This window comes from Musa acuminata, chromosome BXJ2-5 (genome assembly GCF_036884655.1).
Source record: "Musa acuminata AAA Group cultivar baxijiao chromosome BXJ2-5, Cavendish_Baxijiao_AAA, whole genome shotgun sequence".
Taxonomy (NCBI): Eukaryota; Viridiplantae; Streptophyta; class Magnoliopsida; order Zingiberales; family Musaceae; genus Musa; species Musa acuminata.
The window spans coordinates 38,545,161-38,562,770 of NC_088342.1; the positions used below are offsets into that span (position 1 = coordinate 38,545,161).

Sequence of the window (17,610 nt, forward strand, 5' to 3'; positions counted from 1 at the left end):
GGAAAATATATACAAAACGTAAAGTGTTTGTGCAAAAAACATGAAATATCTCTATTAAAGACCAATGTACAGAAAAAAAAAAAAAAAACTAGCAACAAATATGGTTTTCATATTTACAAAATAGTGAACCAGATAATAAAAGCGTTGTTTGTGATTGTCGCTCTATGTAATAACCGCCAGCTAGCATTATTTTAATGCAACAGCAGGAGCTCAAGCATATATATGTAACATGAGAATAGCATTTACAAAGAAGAACTCAACATGTATAATATCTGGTGCAAGTACCAAAAAAGGGACACATTGTGGACTTCAAATGAATATCAACAGGAAATGCCCAAAATTGTGGTAGCAATACCAGCACAAGCAAAAGCTCAAATTACATTTGAACAGTCAGATACCTTTTGTTCTCAACATTGTCTAGAATCCAGAAAATTTTGGAACAAAAGCAGATATAATGGACAAGAAAATACAAATTACTATAATTTAAATCATCTGTTACCACCATGATCAAAATGGTGGCAAGTATACTTATCCATCTTAAGTAAAACAAGGAATGAAAATGGAAAAGATTTAAGTCATTCAGTGACCAGGTAATCCAAAGAAGATAGATAAACAAACTGATAGCAGAAGTGCCTGAGACGAATATTTTCTTGAAAGAGACAACTCAAATTTTAAAGAGCCTACACATATAATGTTCATAAATGGCAACTTTGCATAGACAAGAGCTAGAAAGATCATAAAATTGCACATCAGAAATGGGTGACAAAGGTTGTCACATTGTCCAGAGAAGGTGACGAAGAGCAACTATAACTTTGTCCTATATAACAAAATACAAAGAAGGAACCTCTGAGATCAACTTTTCTGCAAATCTGTGTAGCAATGCTGCTTGATTTTAACTATTAAATTGATACCATAGCCATTTTTATATTTATATGGAAGAAAAAAAAATATAAAAGACTGTTGATATAGCACTTCCACCTTCGAGAAAAATGTTAACTGGCCTCGGAAAAAAGAGGGCACATCCTTTGCATGTACGATTCACTGATTCCAAGTGAGATGTCCAAACCCATAGAACAAAATAAGTCAGATTACCATAACTTTATTATTCACCTGCAGATAAAGTTGTAACAAGATCATCCTCGTTGACATTTCCTTGAGATAACAACAAAATCATAGGAAGCTTCAATCAGGAAATATAATAAGATACTACAAATCGTTTATCCAAAGTCTGCTTAGAACCTTATGGAGAACCTTGAACTTCTGTACTATAATTTCAACCTGCACATTCCTAATGACCATAGCAATCGTGTAATCTGCACCACCAGGGAATTCAAAATAAACTATTGCAAATAAACAGGGCAATACGCAGAAGTATTGAAGGATCAAATAAATTTGCCCATCAAACACTAATATAGAATCTTGATTTTCCAAGAGAAAATGCAACCAGTCATACCAAATGCCCGTTCTTCATCTACTCCACTATCTTTAGCAATGAAAGCGAAGACGTAACCCTAACAAAGAAATCCACACAAATAAGAGCGCACTAAATTCCTTAACTGCCACAAGGATCACAAAGCACCGACCAGATTAAACCTCGAATCCCTCACTTCATCCGCGAAGAGGGTCGGACGTCCCTCTGGAGTGCACGGATAAGGTGTCGGAGGCGGCAAGGGGCGGTGTGCCTCCGAATACTCCGGCATGGGCAGTGCGATCGGAGTCCTAAGGCTTCGATCGGAGAGGCGGGCGAAGGGAGAGGACGAGAGCGAGGTTAAAGCCGGGGGGTGGGGTGGAAAACAAAAGCGGCAAGAAACTTAGGCGAATGTTCTTGAATTAGTTTTCAAACACATATATATTAGACGGATGAAGCTGCCAATAAAATATATTAACTGAGAATATCACTGAATCAATTAAAAAAATCAATTGATTCATTAATTGATTCAAAAATCAATTAAAAATATATAACAAGAAACAAAAGAAGAAACATTATACATTAAAAAATCAATTAAATAACAAACCTTAATTTTGATGGAATGAGGTATTCATTAATTGGCCAAATAAAAGTTTGATCTTCTAAATATAACACTTAATTTTCTTCATCGTCTTATTGAGTACGTTTTGCCAATATATAAAACAAGGCATAATTGTCATCCACATGCATTAATTTTCACTCAGCATTTAGGGAAGCTAAAGAATAGATTACATGAAGGCAAATGTATCGGATAACTTTGTCACTGCAGGAAGTAACCCGAAATGAAGAAGAGAAAGCCCAGTAAGAGGCCGCCATATATCAGCAACGCCTTCTGCCCCGAGGTAAGGGAGTTGCCTCCTAGCCCGAACTGCTGGTTCTGCGCGAACCCGGCGATCTCCACGCTCTTGCTCTCGAAGAAGGACTTGGCGGCTCCGCAGGTGGGGCAGCGCCAGTCGTCGGGGAGCTTCTCGAACTGGAACCCCGGCGGGATCGGGTACGACGGATCGCCGGCGGCCTCGTCGTAGCGGTACCCGCAAGAGCGGCACTCGTAGATGCCGGTGTTGAGGACCGCGAAGCGCTCCTCGAGGCGGCGAGGGTCGAGCTTCTTCTCGTCTTCTGGGGGTGACGGCTCAGGGGAGCTGCTGGTGTCGTCTGGTTGGGAGGAGAGGGGCTTGTCCTCCTTCGAGACATCGACGGAGGACACGGCAAAGTGTAGGTGTGGCGAAGGTTTAATGGGGTAGGCGGAAACCTTGGAAGTGAGGCAGGGAAGAGGAAGGCTGGTTTTGGTGGGCTTGGAGGAGTGGAGGCTGTGGAGGTGGTGGAAAGGGAAGGCCAGTCTTGCTGTTGCTGAAGCCATTTCTTCTTCTTTTGTCTCTCGTCTCTTCTCTGTCTGAATTTGTTTGATCAAAGGATTGAGGAGAGAATTCTCGAAGGGACAGGGGAATCCATTGCAAGCATATGCTCTATGCTTCAGTGGAAGAGAGAGAGAGAGAGAGAGAGAGAGAGAGAGAGGAGAAAGAGGTGGATAAGGTAGTGAGGTGATGAACTCTTACGCACCACCAGTAGATTTCCATGGAAGCGGGACGGGGGGACCGGATCAGCTGCACACCACAAACTCCAGGTAAACCACACCCTCCGCTAACCAAGCGACACGTAGACACCTTTGGGGAAGGCCGAAGTGCCCACTCCCAGGACTGCCTCGTGGTACCTGTTCGGGATCCTGTGCCTCGGTTCACGCCACCAATCTGGAAACGTATTTTCGATTAGCGATCGTGAATCGTGGACCCCAAGGATGTAGACCAATGGAAATGTTCTCTTCTCTGTTCGGTGACTCTAGAGGAACAGGTCAACATGTCGTCTTTTGGGGGGAATACCATCACTGTAAGAGTTCTTTGGTGTTTTACCCAATCTTTCTTTTGCTGATTAAGGTATCTATAAGAGTACTTCGATGTTGGACTAAATCTTCAGTGGAAAATGTAAGCAGGAAACAGAAAATATTGAAAGCTGCTTGTGATGATCATCTAACATATTCTCTCTAAAAATATAATGTTTTCATACAAAGGGTACACATGTTGGATGACAGGAGCATGGCATACTTAGAATTAGTGACATGGATTACAGCTTCGCATACTTCTTGATAGTCTCTGCATAGTCCTCGACGGAATGAGGCGCTTGTCGATAGCATAACAGAGTGACCTTCGATGTCGATAACAATGCTTTGCTTCCCGAGGGAGAAGGGTCAATCTTCCTTATCTGCACCTCCCAAACCTTCTTAACATCAACAACCATGCTAGCAACGCTTAGTGGATCAATTATCATGTCAGCAAATCATCACAAACGATTAGCATGCACTGATGAAAATATTACTGCCAAGAAAACCTTAATTGCTTTACAGTCTGCCTTTAGGTATCTCTTGGCTGAAAACTTTAGATTTGGTCCTTTTTCTAGCATAGTTTGTAGCAGCTTGATGTCACTATGGTAGAGAATCTTATTACCAGGGCTTCGCAAGACACCAGTTGATGCTTCACACACAATGCATGTTTTGTTTTATGTCCTGCAATTCCTTGAACTTATTTGATCTCTTAAGAAGTTATTTCTTGTCACATAAGAGTTCCTTTTTGTTTGTTGGGCATGGGAGAAAGGAGAGGAGTAAGGTCAGAAAGGACGATCATTGTTACAATTGGCATGAAAAGAATGGTGGATTGAACAATCATTTTCATTTTTGGAAACATGAAGATATGATGCGTCTTTGTTTCTTTTGCTTATAGGAAACATTGTGATGTGCATTGGTCTCATTGCTGCCATTGGGTGATGCCATATGAATTGTTGTGGATATACAATAAGTCAATCAACACCCATCACACAATCAGTCAATCAACACTCACCACACAAGCGCCACATAAGGCCCATGGAAGGAAAAAGCCTAGACGGCCTGCCACCCACTTGTCCGAATGGACAGGAGTCCAAGGGACAACTCGAAATGGTTACAAACCACCTCTCAAATGGAATATTCTTCATGGGTCCATGAGTAGCTCGGGCAGTTACAAATTGCCTCTCCTATAAAATATTCATGGGAATATTTTATCTCTCCAATGTCAAGTATAAAAACACACCCTCAACTCCAAGTAGAGGGGCGTTGAAATCAAGAACATAGATCCACAAAAAATGACCTCAGAACTAACTTGAGTGTCGGAGGGACTAGCTCGAGAAGCCTCTCCTAACTTCGATCTTTGTGCAAGATTGAACAATCCTACACATAAGAATTAGGGCCACGATGGGTTGACAAATACGTCAACGATATTTTTCCCAAATATTTTGGCATTAGAGGAAGGGCCCGATATCATAGGAGAGTCTGTGAGTCGACCCTGTCAATGAACGCTCGGGTGAGGAGGCTCCACCCCCAACTCACAGCACTTTTGTTCAAACAGGGCAGCAACCACTCCTTCGCTACGTGGATGCATCCACGTTGGGGTCCCCCACCCGACGAGTTGCCAACATCCTATGGGCATTTGAGGCCCACCGAACCACCGGTCAAGGGAGCGCCTTGCTCCCTGACGATGGAATTCAGTAGACCGCCCCACCACTGGCCTACTCCACTCGAAACCGAGACCCACTCAACCGATTTAATAGACAACTCTTTGAGGATCCAACAATAGCAAATGGACTAGCGTTTGGAAGAGATACGTTGGTCACCATTTATCCAGGAGTGAGGGGCAAGTCTACCCCACCTCGTGTCGTTCACCATTTATCTAGGACATCTAGGAGGAGCCGATCCCAACAAACTTTCACCTCCCATTTGACGATGTTACTGGCCTAGTGGAGCACGTCGTTGCCTCCTGGGCACAAATGTCACTATATGACACTTCGAATGCCCTAATGAGCTGTAACTTCTCGACCACCTTAAGAGACCTGGCAAGAAAGTGGTACGCTCGTCTAAAATTGCTCTCCATTAGCTGCTTTGCTCAACTTACAAAAGAGTTCGAGCTCCACTTCCTCGGGAATGTGTGCTCGAGGCCATCGACAACGATGCTTCTCGAGCTCAGACAAGGCAAGGAGGAGACACTCTCGGACTTTTCGTCACCCAATTCACCAACAAGATTCGAGGTGTGGATAATACTCACCCATTGCTCATGATCCAGTCCTTTATAATGGGACTGAGGCCTTCTCACCTCTTTTGGTCATTGGTGGAGAGGACAACGGTGACAATCCCCAAGGTACTTCAAAGGGCTAATCAATATATTCTCATCGATGCAATGGTCTCGGGTAAGCGTGGAGAGCCTCACAAGAGACCTAGGCAGAAGCGACCATAATCTGCCCTCGTCTTGAGGTCACCACAACGGAGAAGTGAACAACCCGACCTGCCTCGCCCGAGGTCCAAACTGACCCTTGTGAGCTTGACCAGAACTGAATTTTTTTTACATTTAAAAGAACAGGGCCTACTGAAAAACCCTCGACCGATGAGGACTCTACTGGAGAAAAGAGACAGATCCAAATACTATCGTATCTACTTGCATTATGGCCATGGCACGAAGGACTATCATGATTTAAAAGAACAAATTGAATATCTCATTTGTCAAGGGCACCTTGGGTGGTTCGTCCGAAGACATCAGGAGCCATCACCTTGGTCTCATAGGCCAATTGAAAGACAGATCGATGTCACCATCGGTGAACCAACCTCGGGAGGAGATAGCACCTCGAGTTGCAAAGCTTATGCCTGAGCCACAATTGGGAAGCACCCCAGGACTAGGACAACCAAGAAATAACTTTTAGAGAGGGAAAGAAAAAGTGCCTCGACTCGAACCACGACGATGCCTTAGTGGTCTCCATGAGAATGGTCAATGCTTGGGTAAAAAGGTTCGTGATTGATACAAGTAGCTCTGTTGACATCCTCTACTTCGACACCTTTCAAAACTTAGGTTCTCGACTAATAACCTCACCTCTATGGCTTCTTCATTGACGGGATTCACGAGTGACTCAATCTCCCCTCCCGAGACCATGAGCCTACATATCACGTTTAGAGACGAACTATGCTCCAAAACAATTATGACCAAGTTCATGGTCGTCAACATCCCCTTAACATACAACGCCATCATAGGCCGACCTACGTTGAACAGGATACCGGTAGTGGTGTCGACCTATCACATGATTATGAAGTTCCCGACCAACACCAACATTGGAAAACTGAGGAGCAACCCGAGGGAGTCACATTGGTGCCACCTCACAATGATCTCCTTACCAAAGAAGGTCCGACCTGAGGTACCACCTACAGACCCCCGAGATTTCGCCAAATCTTATCTACACACGAAAACGATGGAGCCGTTGATTAAAACACCCCTGGACAAGGCCTATCCGGATCTGGTCGTCAAGGACGAGGCAAGGTTACCCAACGAGAAGCGAGGACAACTTATCAGCTTCCTTAGAGAGAACATCGAGGTGTTTGCGTGGTCGCCAAGAGATATGTCAAGAATTGATGCGAGTGTGGCCCAACATCGCCTGAACATCTCCTTAGAGGCATGACCAATCAAACAAAAGCCTCACAAGTTTGCTCCCGACTACCAACAAGCAATTAGCAACAAAGTAGACAAGTTGTTAGGAGCGGGGTTTATTATCAAGGTGCAGTACCTGTAGTGGCTCGCCAATGTTGTACTTATCAAGAAGTCAAATAGAAACCGGAGAATGTGTGTTGACTATATTGATCTTAACAAGGCGTGTCCAAAGGATAGCTATCCACTCCCTCGGGTTGATCAATTGATCGACGCCACCTTAGGTCATGAGCTCCTCATATTTATGAATGCATTCTTGGGGCATAACCAAATATGGATGGCACTAGAAGATTGGGAACACATCCTTCATCATCGACCAAAGCACTACTGCTACCGGGTCATGCCATTTGGATTGAAAAACATAGGGGCAACATATTAAAGGATGGTGAATAAAATGTTCAAGCACCAGATCGAAAGGAATGTTGATAATTAAGAGCAAAAAGACTGACTCATATTTGGCAGACTTGGCTGAGAGATTCTAAATCTTAAAGAGGTGCAACATGCGCCTTAATCTGACTAAGTGCACTTTCGGAGTCAGCTTGGGAAAATTCCTTGGGTTCATCGTGTACTAGAAGGGGATAGATGCAAACCTCAAAAAGGTACAAGCAATACTGGAGATGCGTCCACCCCGTTTGGTCAAAGAAATTCAACAACTAACAGGGCGAATGGTGGCACTCAAATGGTTCCTATCCCAATTTAGTGATAAGTGCCTACCCTTTTTTGATCCCTTATGGTTTCTTGTGCACCGAGGAATGCTAGGAGGCTTTTGAAAGACTAAAGTACCACTCGCCCAACTACCGCAGCTCTTCTCCACCTCGGGAGAGACCCTCAGTCTCTACCTTGCTACCAACATCTTAGCAGTTAGCTTCGTGCTAGTTCAAGATAATGCGAGAGTTCAAAAGTCTATTTGCTCTAGTGCTTGCAGTGAGAAAGCTTCGCCCATACTTTCAAGCACATGTTACATAGGTCATCACCAACCAGCCACTCCGACAGGTTCTGTCTCAGTTTGTCATCTCAAAGCAACTACTAAAATGGTCCGTAGAGCTGAGCGAGTTCGACATATGGTATGCGCCGAGGATTGCCATAAAAGCATAGTTGGCAAATCTTATCTCGGAGTTGACTCCCCCACTCGAAGATGGTAGTAATACCCCCAATGGCATGGACACTATTTGTCAATGGCTCAGCCACTTTGGAGAGGGGCAATGTCGGCCTCCTCTTGAAGAGCCCGAACCAACAAGTGTATGAGCAAGTCCTCCGATTCGAGTTCAAAATTTCCAACAACGAAGCTGAGTACGAGGCACTCATCTCGAGGCTCTGACTCGCCCGAGCACTCTAAGTCTAAGACCTAACGGTGTTTAATGACTTAGAATTAGTTGTGAGCCAAGTAGAGAGGAGTTACGAAGCCCGAGATGCAATCATGGCAAAGTACCTCGCCAAGGTGCAAAGATTAGCTCACAACTTCTCCTGACTCCATGTGTTTTGGGTTCCCCATAAAGAAAATACCTAGGCTGATGCGCTCGTCTGATTGGCATCCACCCAGACTCCGGAACAAAGCTGGTCGCTAGTTGAGACGCTATCCACCTAAACCATTTAGAAGCTCGACGTGGCTATGGTCGAGGAGGAACCGAGCTAGATGAACTAGATCCTACGCTACAAAAAAGATAGGACGCTCCCAATTGACCTCGTAGCAGCCCGAAGGGTCAAGCACCACCAACTATGGTATTGCCTAATCAATGATCACCTGTTTTGTAGGTCCTTCAGCCAACTGTTCCTCAGATGCTTAACTCCCCTAGAGGTTGAGACGGTGCTTGCCAAGGTGCATGAGAGTATCTGTGGAGTGCACATCGACAAACAGACTCTTACCTTTAAGGTGCTACGGTAGGGGTTCTACTAGCCCACATTAGGTAAAGATGCAGTTTCTTATGCCTACAAGTACCATAGGTGCTAAGGGTTTGCTTTGATACCATGTTGACCTGCAGTCCCCTTGAGCCCGATCGATTGTAGGTGGCTATTCGCCTAGTGGGGTATGGACCTCCACGAGTCCTTCTCATTGGCCTCGAGCCAACGAAGGTTCTTCATCGTGGGAGTAGATCACTTCACGAAGTGGGTAAAAGCCAAGCCACTGGCATCAATAATCGAGAAATAAGTCGAAGGATTTGTATGGAAGAATATTATCACCCACTTAGGGACCCTGAAAGCCCTTATCACCGGTAATAGGACTCAATTCAACAACCTAAAATTCAAGGAGTTTTGCTAGTCTTACAGGATTCATCTAAGATTCAGCTCGGTGGCTCATCCTTAAACCAACGATTTTGCCGAGGTTACCAACCGAGCCATTTTCGAAGGTCTCAAGAAGCAAGCCATCGGATCAAAGGGTCTTTGGATGGACGAGTTGCCGAGAATCTTATGAACCTCTTGGATGACACCTAAGATCGGGTTAAGAGAATCATTATTTAACTTAGTTTTTGGTACTAAGGCTGTTCTGCCACCCGAGATAGTCTTCTCGACACCTCGTGTCGAAAACTTCGATGAGGAAGCCTTTGAGGTAGAACTTCAAGTCGAACTTGACCTAGTCAGCAAGACCCGAGCAACTACACACCTACTGTTAGTTTGGCAAGTCCCATAGTCCCACATCGGGAAAATTAGACTTGTTGTCTCGTCTTGGAACTATAAATAAGGGCCTGGGCTTTGAAGTCAGATGTACCACAGACACCACAAGAAGTACAGCAGGCATCACAAGAAAACCTGCTTATGGTTTGAAGTCTTCTTGTTTAGGAAGCTGAAGGTGTTTTATGGCCTAGGAACATTTCCTAAGGCATTTGTAAGTGTCCCTCTTTTATAGTAGTAATTTGCTCCTCTTTCTTCCGTGGATGTAGGTCAAAGTCAATTGACCGAACCACGTATATCTGGTGTTCTGGTGTTTTGTTTGTTCTTGTCGCTTTTATCTTTCCGCTTTATTGTCTTTGTTGTGTTGCCAAAATTATCCTTTGGTAAATTTCCTGGGGCAAGCTCTAACAAACTGGTATCAGAGCCTGGTTCTGGGATCTTTTGGCAACGATGACAATAACAAAGATTGTTGTCGAAAAATTCGATAGAAATGTCAACTTCGGCATGTGGCAACTCAAGATGGAGGCCATTCTGGTTCAAGACGGAGTTGATTTGGCACTTCAGGGTGCTGAGAACATTCCAGATGGTACGTCAAAGGAAGATCTTGCGGGTATGGATAAGAAGGCCCGATCCAGCATCATTCTAAACCTCTCTGACGAGGTTTTACGGGAGGTAGCTACGGAGACTACGGCTATGAGCATGTGGGACAAGCTTAAAGCCTTGTACATGAAGAGGACAGTGGAGAATCGTCTCTACTTGAAGCAGAGTCTATATATGCTTCGGATGATTGAAGGTACATCTATACTCTCGCATCTTGATAAGTTTGATTCTTTGGTTATAGATTTGGAGAATATAGATGCAAAAATTAATGATGAGGATAAGGCTTTGTTGCTCTTGTGTTCTCTTCCCCAATCTTTTAAGCATTTCCGTGATACTTTGATTTATGGAAAAGAAACAGTTTCGTATCAGGAAATTAAATCTGCACTAAAATCTAAGGAGCAAATAGACAGAGATATCACTGAGGAAAGTAGAGGAAATCAGGCTGAGGGTCTGGTTGTCAGGGATAAAATGGATAAAAGAGAATTTGACAGTAGTAGATCTAAATCTAGATCTAAATCCAGACATAGAAATTTGGAATGCAGATATTGTCATAAAATGGGGCACATTAAATCTGATTGCTTTAAATTGAAAAATAAATTAAAGCAAAAGGAAAAATTTGTTGAAAAAACTACTGAATTTGCTGAAGTTAGTGTAGCAACTGATGAGATTGTTGGAAATATTTTTTTTGCTATTGATGACAGGACGAGGTCTAAAAATGAATGGATTTTAGATTCAGGTTGTTCTTATCATATGTGTCCCAATAGGGATTTGTTTTCCACATATAAATCTTGTAATGGTGGAATTGTTTTGATGGGCAATAATGCCGCATGTGATGTTGTTGGTAGAGGCACAATCCGAATTAAAATGCATGATGGTATTGTGAGGACGCTCACTAATGTTAGACATGTTCCTGATTTGAAAAAGAATCTCATCTCTTTAGGCACCCTAGAGGCCGTTGGGTATAAATACACAGCTGAAGGTGGAGTTATGAAAGTTTCTAGAAGTGCCCTTATTGTTATGAAAGCTTGTAGGTCTGGTAGCTTGTATATTCTGCAGGGAACTACTGTCACAGGTTCAGTTGCAGTTTCGTCATCATCATTGTCTGATTCTGACATCACCAAATTATAGCATATGCGTTTGGGTCATATGAGCGAAAAAAGGTTTGAGCATATTGAGCAAAAGAGGTCTACTTTGCGGACAGAGTACTGGGCCACTGGACTTTTGTGAACACTGCATTTTTGGAAAGCAGAAAAGAGTCAGCTTCAATTCTCCGGCAGTTCACAAAACGAAAGGTACTCTTGACTATATTCATTCAGACCTTTGGGGTCTAGCTCAAGTTCAGTCTAAGGGTGGTGCCAGGTATATGTTGACTTTCATTGATGATTATTCCAAGAAAGTTTGGGTTTATTTTCTGAAGCATAAAAATGATGTTTTTCTAACCTTTAAACAATGGAAGGCTTTGATTGAGAAGCAAACATGTAAACAGATTAAGCGGCTTCGAACAGATAATGGCATGGAATTTTGTGAAGGTGACTTTAATGAATTTTGCAAAAATGAAGGAATCGTTCGGCATCGCACTGTTAGGATGACGCCTCAACAAAATGGTGTGGCCGAACGTATGAACAGAACACTCTTGGAGAGAGCGAGGTGTATGATCTCAAATGCAGGGTTGACAAAAGACTTTTGGGCAGAGGCAATTAATATGGCCTGTTACGTTGTCAACCGCGCTCCTTCTGCAGCACTTAACTTTAAAACTCCAGAGGAAGTTTGGTCAGGTACTCCTGCTGATTATTCTGATTTAAAAATTTTTGGGTGTCCAGCATACATGCATGTAAATGAAGGAAAATTAGAGCCTCGGGCTAAAAAGTGCATTTTCCTTGGGTATGCTTTTGGGGTGAAAGGATACAGATTATGGTGTCCTGATCCCAAATCCCCAAAATTTATAATCAGTAGAGATGTTACTTTTGATGAATTATCTATGCTATCTTCTAAAGAGGAATCTACTAGTTGTACAAATGATAGTGCGCAGAAGCAGGTGGAGCTTGAGATTGGTAGTTCAGATTCTTTTAAGTCGAACTCTTCTACTCAAAGAATGCCAGTAGGTGGTCCCGAGTCTACTGACGCAGATGATCCAGAGGAAGAGCAATATTCCATAGCCAAGGATAGACCACGGAGAGATATTCGACCACCACAAAGATATGCAAATTTGGTTGCATATGCTTTGTCTGTTGCAGAAGAGACGAGTGAAGTTGGTGAGCCTACTTCCTATTCAGATGCAGTTTCTTTTGATAATTCCGCTAAGTGGTTGATTGCTGAGGGAAAGGTCCTTGTTCAGAAAATTCATACGAAGGACAATCCAACTGATATGTTTACGAAGCCTCTTCCGGTTTACAAGTTCAAGCAGTGCTTGGACTTGGTTGGTGTTCATTGTTGGTGATTGCACGTTGGGGCTTTTGTGAAGAAGGTGGAGCAAGTTTTGTTGGGACATGCCAAGGTGGAGATTTGTTAGTTTGGCAAGTCCCATAGTCCCACATCGGGAAAATTAGACTTGTTGTCTCGTCTTGGAACTATAAATAAGGGCCTGGGCTTTGAAGTCAGATGTACCACAGACACCACAAGAAGTACAACAGGCATCACAAGAAAACCTGCTTATGGTTTGAAGTCTTCTTGTTTAGGAAGCTGAAGGTGTTTTATGGCCTAGGAACATTTCCTAAGGCATTTGTAAGTGTCCCTCTTTTATAGTAGTAATTTGCTCCTCTTTCTTCCGTGGATGTAGGTCAAAGTCAATTGACCGAACCACGTATATCTGGTGTTCTGGTGTTTTGTTTGTTCTTGTCGCTTTTATCTTTCCGCTTTATTGTCTTTGTTGTGTTGCCAAAATTATCCTTTGGTAAATTTCCTGGGGCTAGCTCTAACACATACGAATGTCGAGGTACAAAAAGGTAGTGGCCAAGCTCTACGACCGAAATGTCCGGCTCGGGGGAATTCAGCTAAGAGACCTGGTGCTCTGCAAGGCCGAGATAAGTGACCCAACCTGATCCCGAGGGAAGTTGGCGCTTAACTAGGAAGGACTGTATCAAGTCGTCGAAGTCGTTTGAGATGAGACATATCATCTGGTGTTGTCGAGAACATGGTACATTCCAAACTTGAAGTTTTATCCTTAAGGCCTCCTTCGGGTTCGGCCAAGGCATACTTTAAACTTGCAAAATACATCTTTAACAAAGGAAAGGTGTAATTTCATTGCTCCAAGAGGTATTAGATCAAACAGATTGTGCCTATACAACCAAAACGAGGCACTAACCTACAAAAAGGTACAAGAAGTGCTCTACAACCAAAATAAGACATCGATCTACAAAAAAAAGAGAGCCATGAACCTCCTGCATAGGTTAGATAAACCGACTCGATAACTCCAAAAGCAATCGGGTAACGAATCAAGCATTTGGTTGAGGCGACGAGTCGAGGTTATAGTCGAAAGACATCTTGCTCTCTATCTAGACATGTTGGTCCTCGAGATAGTTGATGAAGGGGTTCTCCTCAAGCTTCATCTCAGGATACCTCGCCTTAAAGCAAGCCAAGACGATCAGGTACTTGAACTGGTATGAGGCAACCCCTAACCTCTCTAGCCCCTTTCTAAACTTGATAGACACCTTGTAATCGGTAATCGCCTCTTCTCGATGCCTTAGCACCTTATTCTGCTCGGCCTGTAGCATTTCCCTCAGCTCCCAAGCTTACTCTCCGTCGCGACAACTTTTTTTTTTCGAGTTTCGAGTCGTGCGCCTTCATCGAGTCCAATTCTCGAATGAGCTGCAACAGCTCATCCTCCATGACCCAATTCCGAGCCCAGACCTCCTTCAGCTGTTTGCAAAAGTGGCACGCCCTCGCTTGACTTTCTCTAGCTACCATGCCAGCTCGATCCCCCGAGCCTTCACATTAGCAATAACAGAGGGGTCTGCTCTCGCCTTCTCTAACTTCTCGACCTCCGCTTTTCCCAGGCCTGTTGGTCAATAACAATGCCAGCATCTCGTACACAATTGAGCAAGGTCGTCACATAATGATGGTGTTGTAAAAGTAAAGACGAGTGGTTAAGCAGTGTAGAAAACTGAGAAAAGCTAACCACGACCCGGCTTACTAGTACTTTGTTGTGATAGCCATGGTTGAGCAACACGTCTGAGGGGGAGCAGTAGATCTGTTTCGCCACCTCCAGACATAGGGATCCACGGTAGTACCACTCTAAGGCTTCCCCATCGCCCCACACCTTATGCCCCTCCTACAAGCCCTCCCATCTGGCTGAAGTGGTGCACTCGAGGTTGGGTCGGGTAGATTGGCTATTGTCAAAGCCACGAAAGCCTAAGACTTCCCCCTGCACAAGTCGACCATCGGCCTCGTTCTTTCCCCCTGTTATCTCGAGGGGGACCTGACCCGTGTAAAGATAAATCCACTACGATGGAAATGCAAAGCCAAATGTGATCGAGACACATGAGTCGAGAAAACTTGACCGTGTTAGAAGACCTGCTATGATAGAGGAACGTAATGCTCACAACCTCCCTTTAGACCTAGCTGCTGTCGAAGTTTCATCTATAAATAGTTCATAGTTAATATTAAACGAATAGCTAATAGATAAGATCAGCTAATAGCTAAAATTTTGTAGTTTCCTCAATCAAGGCGAATGGCGCCTGAGTCGCATAAGTCAGAAAAATCAGATATGCATGAAGATAAATCCGCTACGACGGAAGCACAAGGCCAAATGCGTCGGAGTCATGTAAGTTAGGAAACTCGACCCACGTGAAGATAAATCCGCTACAATGAAGGCACAAAGCCAAATACACCCAATGCATGAATTGGAAAAACCAGATCCCCACCAAGATAGATCTGCTACGACAAAAACACAGAGCCAAATGTGCCCGAAAAGCGTAAATCAAGAAATCCGGACCCGCGCCAAGAGAAATCTGCTATAACAAAAACACAAGCCCAACATGCCCAAAACATCTAAATTAAAAAAACCCAACTAGCAAGACGCGATCCTGAATGCTCCTATGTTAGACAAAATAAACAACACGATTTGAACCCCTCTCGTAAAAGGCCCATATAAGGCCTATGGGAGGAAAAGGCCCAGATGGCTTGCTGCCCACTTGCCCGCGTGGACAAGAGTCCAAGAAGCAACTCGGGCTAGTTACAAATCATCTTCCCAATGAAATATTCATAGGAACATTTTGTAGGAATCTAAGGGGCAGCTTGGGACAGTTACAAATTGCCTCCCAATAAAATATTCATGAGAATATTTCATCCCTCTATGGTCAAATATAAAAACACACCCTCAACTCTAGGCATAGGGGTGTTGAAATCAAAAACATAAATCCACAAAAGTTGACTTTGGGACTAACTTGAGCAAGGGAACAACTCGGGAAGTCTCTCTCGATTTCGTTCTTTGTGCAAGTAACAACACCTTGGAGCCACCTTGGTCACCACCTCGAACAATCCTATGTATACATATCAAGGCCACGTCAAACTGCTAACGACGTCAACGATATTTTCCTATAGGAAACCATGACTTTGGGCTCATTATATCATCGTAGAACATAGTGATGCCATATGAATTGCATAATTGATTTCGAATTCTGATGTTGTTAACTTGACTCTTAGTTTTTGTGCAGAAAAATAAGAATGCATACGTTTAACTCATAATTCCGATGTATAAACTTATCATTGTATGGAAGCAAAAACAAAGGTTGATTTCGAACATTGGGAACAGAAATGATTTCAACAGATGCCTAAGGTTGTTGATGTGATCATTGGAATGAATGAGGTGACTGTAAAAGACCTTAATTTAGCATATTATGTATTTATCAGATATAACCTCTGTCTTTTTGAAGAGAAGAGGAAGAGGACAATCACATCTGGGATTTCTTGTTGTCCATTAAACTCTCCCACCTAATCTTCTCCACCTTCAACTAATATCTCGTCCACTAAAATTTATGGTAATCCACTATTAGAACTTTGGAACATGATATTTCTATGGATGAGTTTAGTGTAGTGTGTGCAGAAGCTGAGATTGCTTACTTGGATGGCTCCGCCAACCTGAATGGGCTTCGCTTCCGCCTCTACTTCTTCGCCGAGCAGAGCAGCCTTGACGTGGTTGGTGCAGAGTTGGACGCCCGCCACTCGTCGGAACCCGGAGGCCACATAGGCTCCCAAACTGGCCACCGATTCCGCCACCAGAGCCGAGACTCCTCCGTTTAGGACGTCAAAGGGCTGACACAGTAAACACAACGATCAGAGAGGGCGCAGAGTTTGGCCAGAGGGGGCAGAGTTCTTCTACCTGGCAACACGTTTCGGTGACCTTGAGGCGGCCGGTGAGTTTCCCAGGCGAGATTAGCGTGTACTGGAAACCGAGGGCGTGGAGGGTGCGGTCGATGCTCGCCATCGGCGGCGGCGGCGACGAGGAGTCCTCTGCTTCGGTCATCTCTTCTTGGTTAGGGCGAACTACCGCGCCTACGGACCGCCCCTTTAACTTCACGTGACGATAGCCACTAATATCCTCGCCTTGACGCTGCGACTTGAGTCACGACTAGCGAGGAAGGACGTGAAGTGCTTCCACGGACGTCACAGATTGGAAGAGTGAGTAGAACCGGAATCTCTCTCTTCTCTCTGCTGACACACGTTTCCTCGAGTTCTTCGCTCACGCTTTCCGTATATTCTCACCTGCAGCATTATTGCTTACGAAAACTCGTTTCTGACAGCAGCGTCTTGCCCTTCGCTTCTACATATATTTTTAAGTATCCTCGGTGACCTTCTTGCGAACACTTTCAGTTCGTCTTTGTTGACTGTGGCAGAATTTTGCAGCAGGCAGTTGGCGTGTGAGATTGTTTACATTAAAACAATCTTGTTTACATTATTTTTATTTTTTCTTGTTTTTTGGCCATTAAAACTTGAAACATTTCCTTGGAAAGCATGGCTTGTAATTGTTTTAAAAAAAGTGGAGTCAAAAGGATTCAGCTCCACTGTTTGCATTGACCCCTTTTTATTATTTGACCAAAAGAAGTTTGGACAAATTCTTGAAATTTTTTTTTTATTTTCTCCTGAGTAGATTTTTTAATAATATTTTTATCTAATAATATTTTTTCTCTTTCTTTTTCAATGGATCGATTCACCCTAGTTATACTGTTTTTAATAATATCAAAAAATACTATTATATAGTAAACAACATTATAGTATATCATTTTTGTAAAAACATTATATTTATAGTGTTTATATTTTAATAAGCTAGAAAGGCATTATACTGTTATAAAAATACTATAATATATAATTTTTACAACGTTATAATATTATTTTTATAATTTCTGAAAATATTATAACATAATGTAAAGACATCATAACTAGAATAAAAAAAAGAAA

General features: G+C 43.3%; 2 protein-coding genes across 2 annotated transcripts; both read right to left on the minus strand.

Annotated features, from left to right (window-relative positions):
- Positions 1-2,077: 2,077 nt before the first annotated feature.
- Positions 2,078-2,986, minus strand: LOC103985846 (uncharacterized). Its single transcript, XM_009403703.3, has one exon. It carries the CDS (start codon positions 2,823-2,825, stop codon positions 2,229-2,231), a length of 597 nt encoding a protein of 198 aa, XP_009401978.2. The 5' UTR covers positions 2,826-2,986; the 3' UTR covers positions 2,078-2,228.
- Positions 2,987-3,482: 496 nt separating this feature from the next.
- On the minus strand, positions 3,483-16,736 carry LOC135612708 (1,4-dihydroxy-2-naphthoyl-CoA thioesterase 1-like). The gene is made up of 3 exons (XM_065109310.1): positions 16,535-16,736; positions 16,276-16,467; positions 3,483-3,736 (listed from the first exon to the last, which is right to left on the minus strand). Exons 1-3 carry the CDS (start codon positions 16,676-16,678, stop codon positions 3,584-3,586), a joined length of 489 nt encoding a protein of 162 aa, XP_064965382.1. The 5' UTR covers positions 16,679-16,736; the 3' UTR covers positions 3,483-3,583.
- Between the last annotated feature and the right edge of the window lie 874 nt (positions 16,737-17,610).

Coding starts and splice junctions, on each gene's coding strand:
- LOC103985846 (XM_009403703.3), bottom strand. CDS start 2,825: ATGGCTTCAGCAACAGCAAGACTGGCCTTCCCTTTCCACCACCTCCAC.
- LOC135612708 (XM_065109310.1), bottom strand. CDS start 16,678: ATGACCGAAGCAGAGGACTCCTCGTCGCCGCCGCCGCCGATGGCGAGC. Junction 16,468..16,534: donor TCACCGAAACGTGTTGCCAG/GTAGAAGAACTC, acceptor TTACTGTGTCAG/CCCTTTGACGTCCTAAACGG. Junction 3,737..16,275: donor AGGTTGGCGGAGCCATCCAA/GTAAGCAATCTC, acceptor GATGTTAAGAAG/GTTTGGGAGGTGCAGATAAG.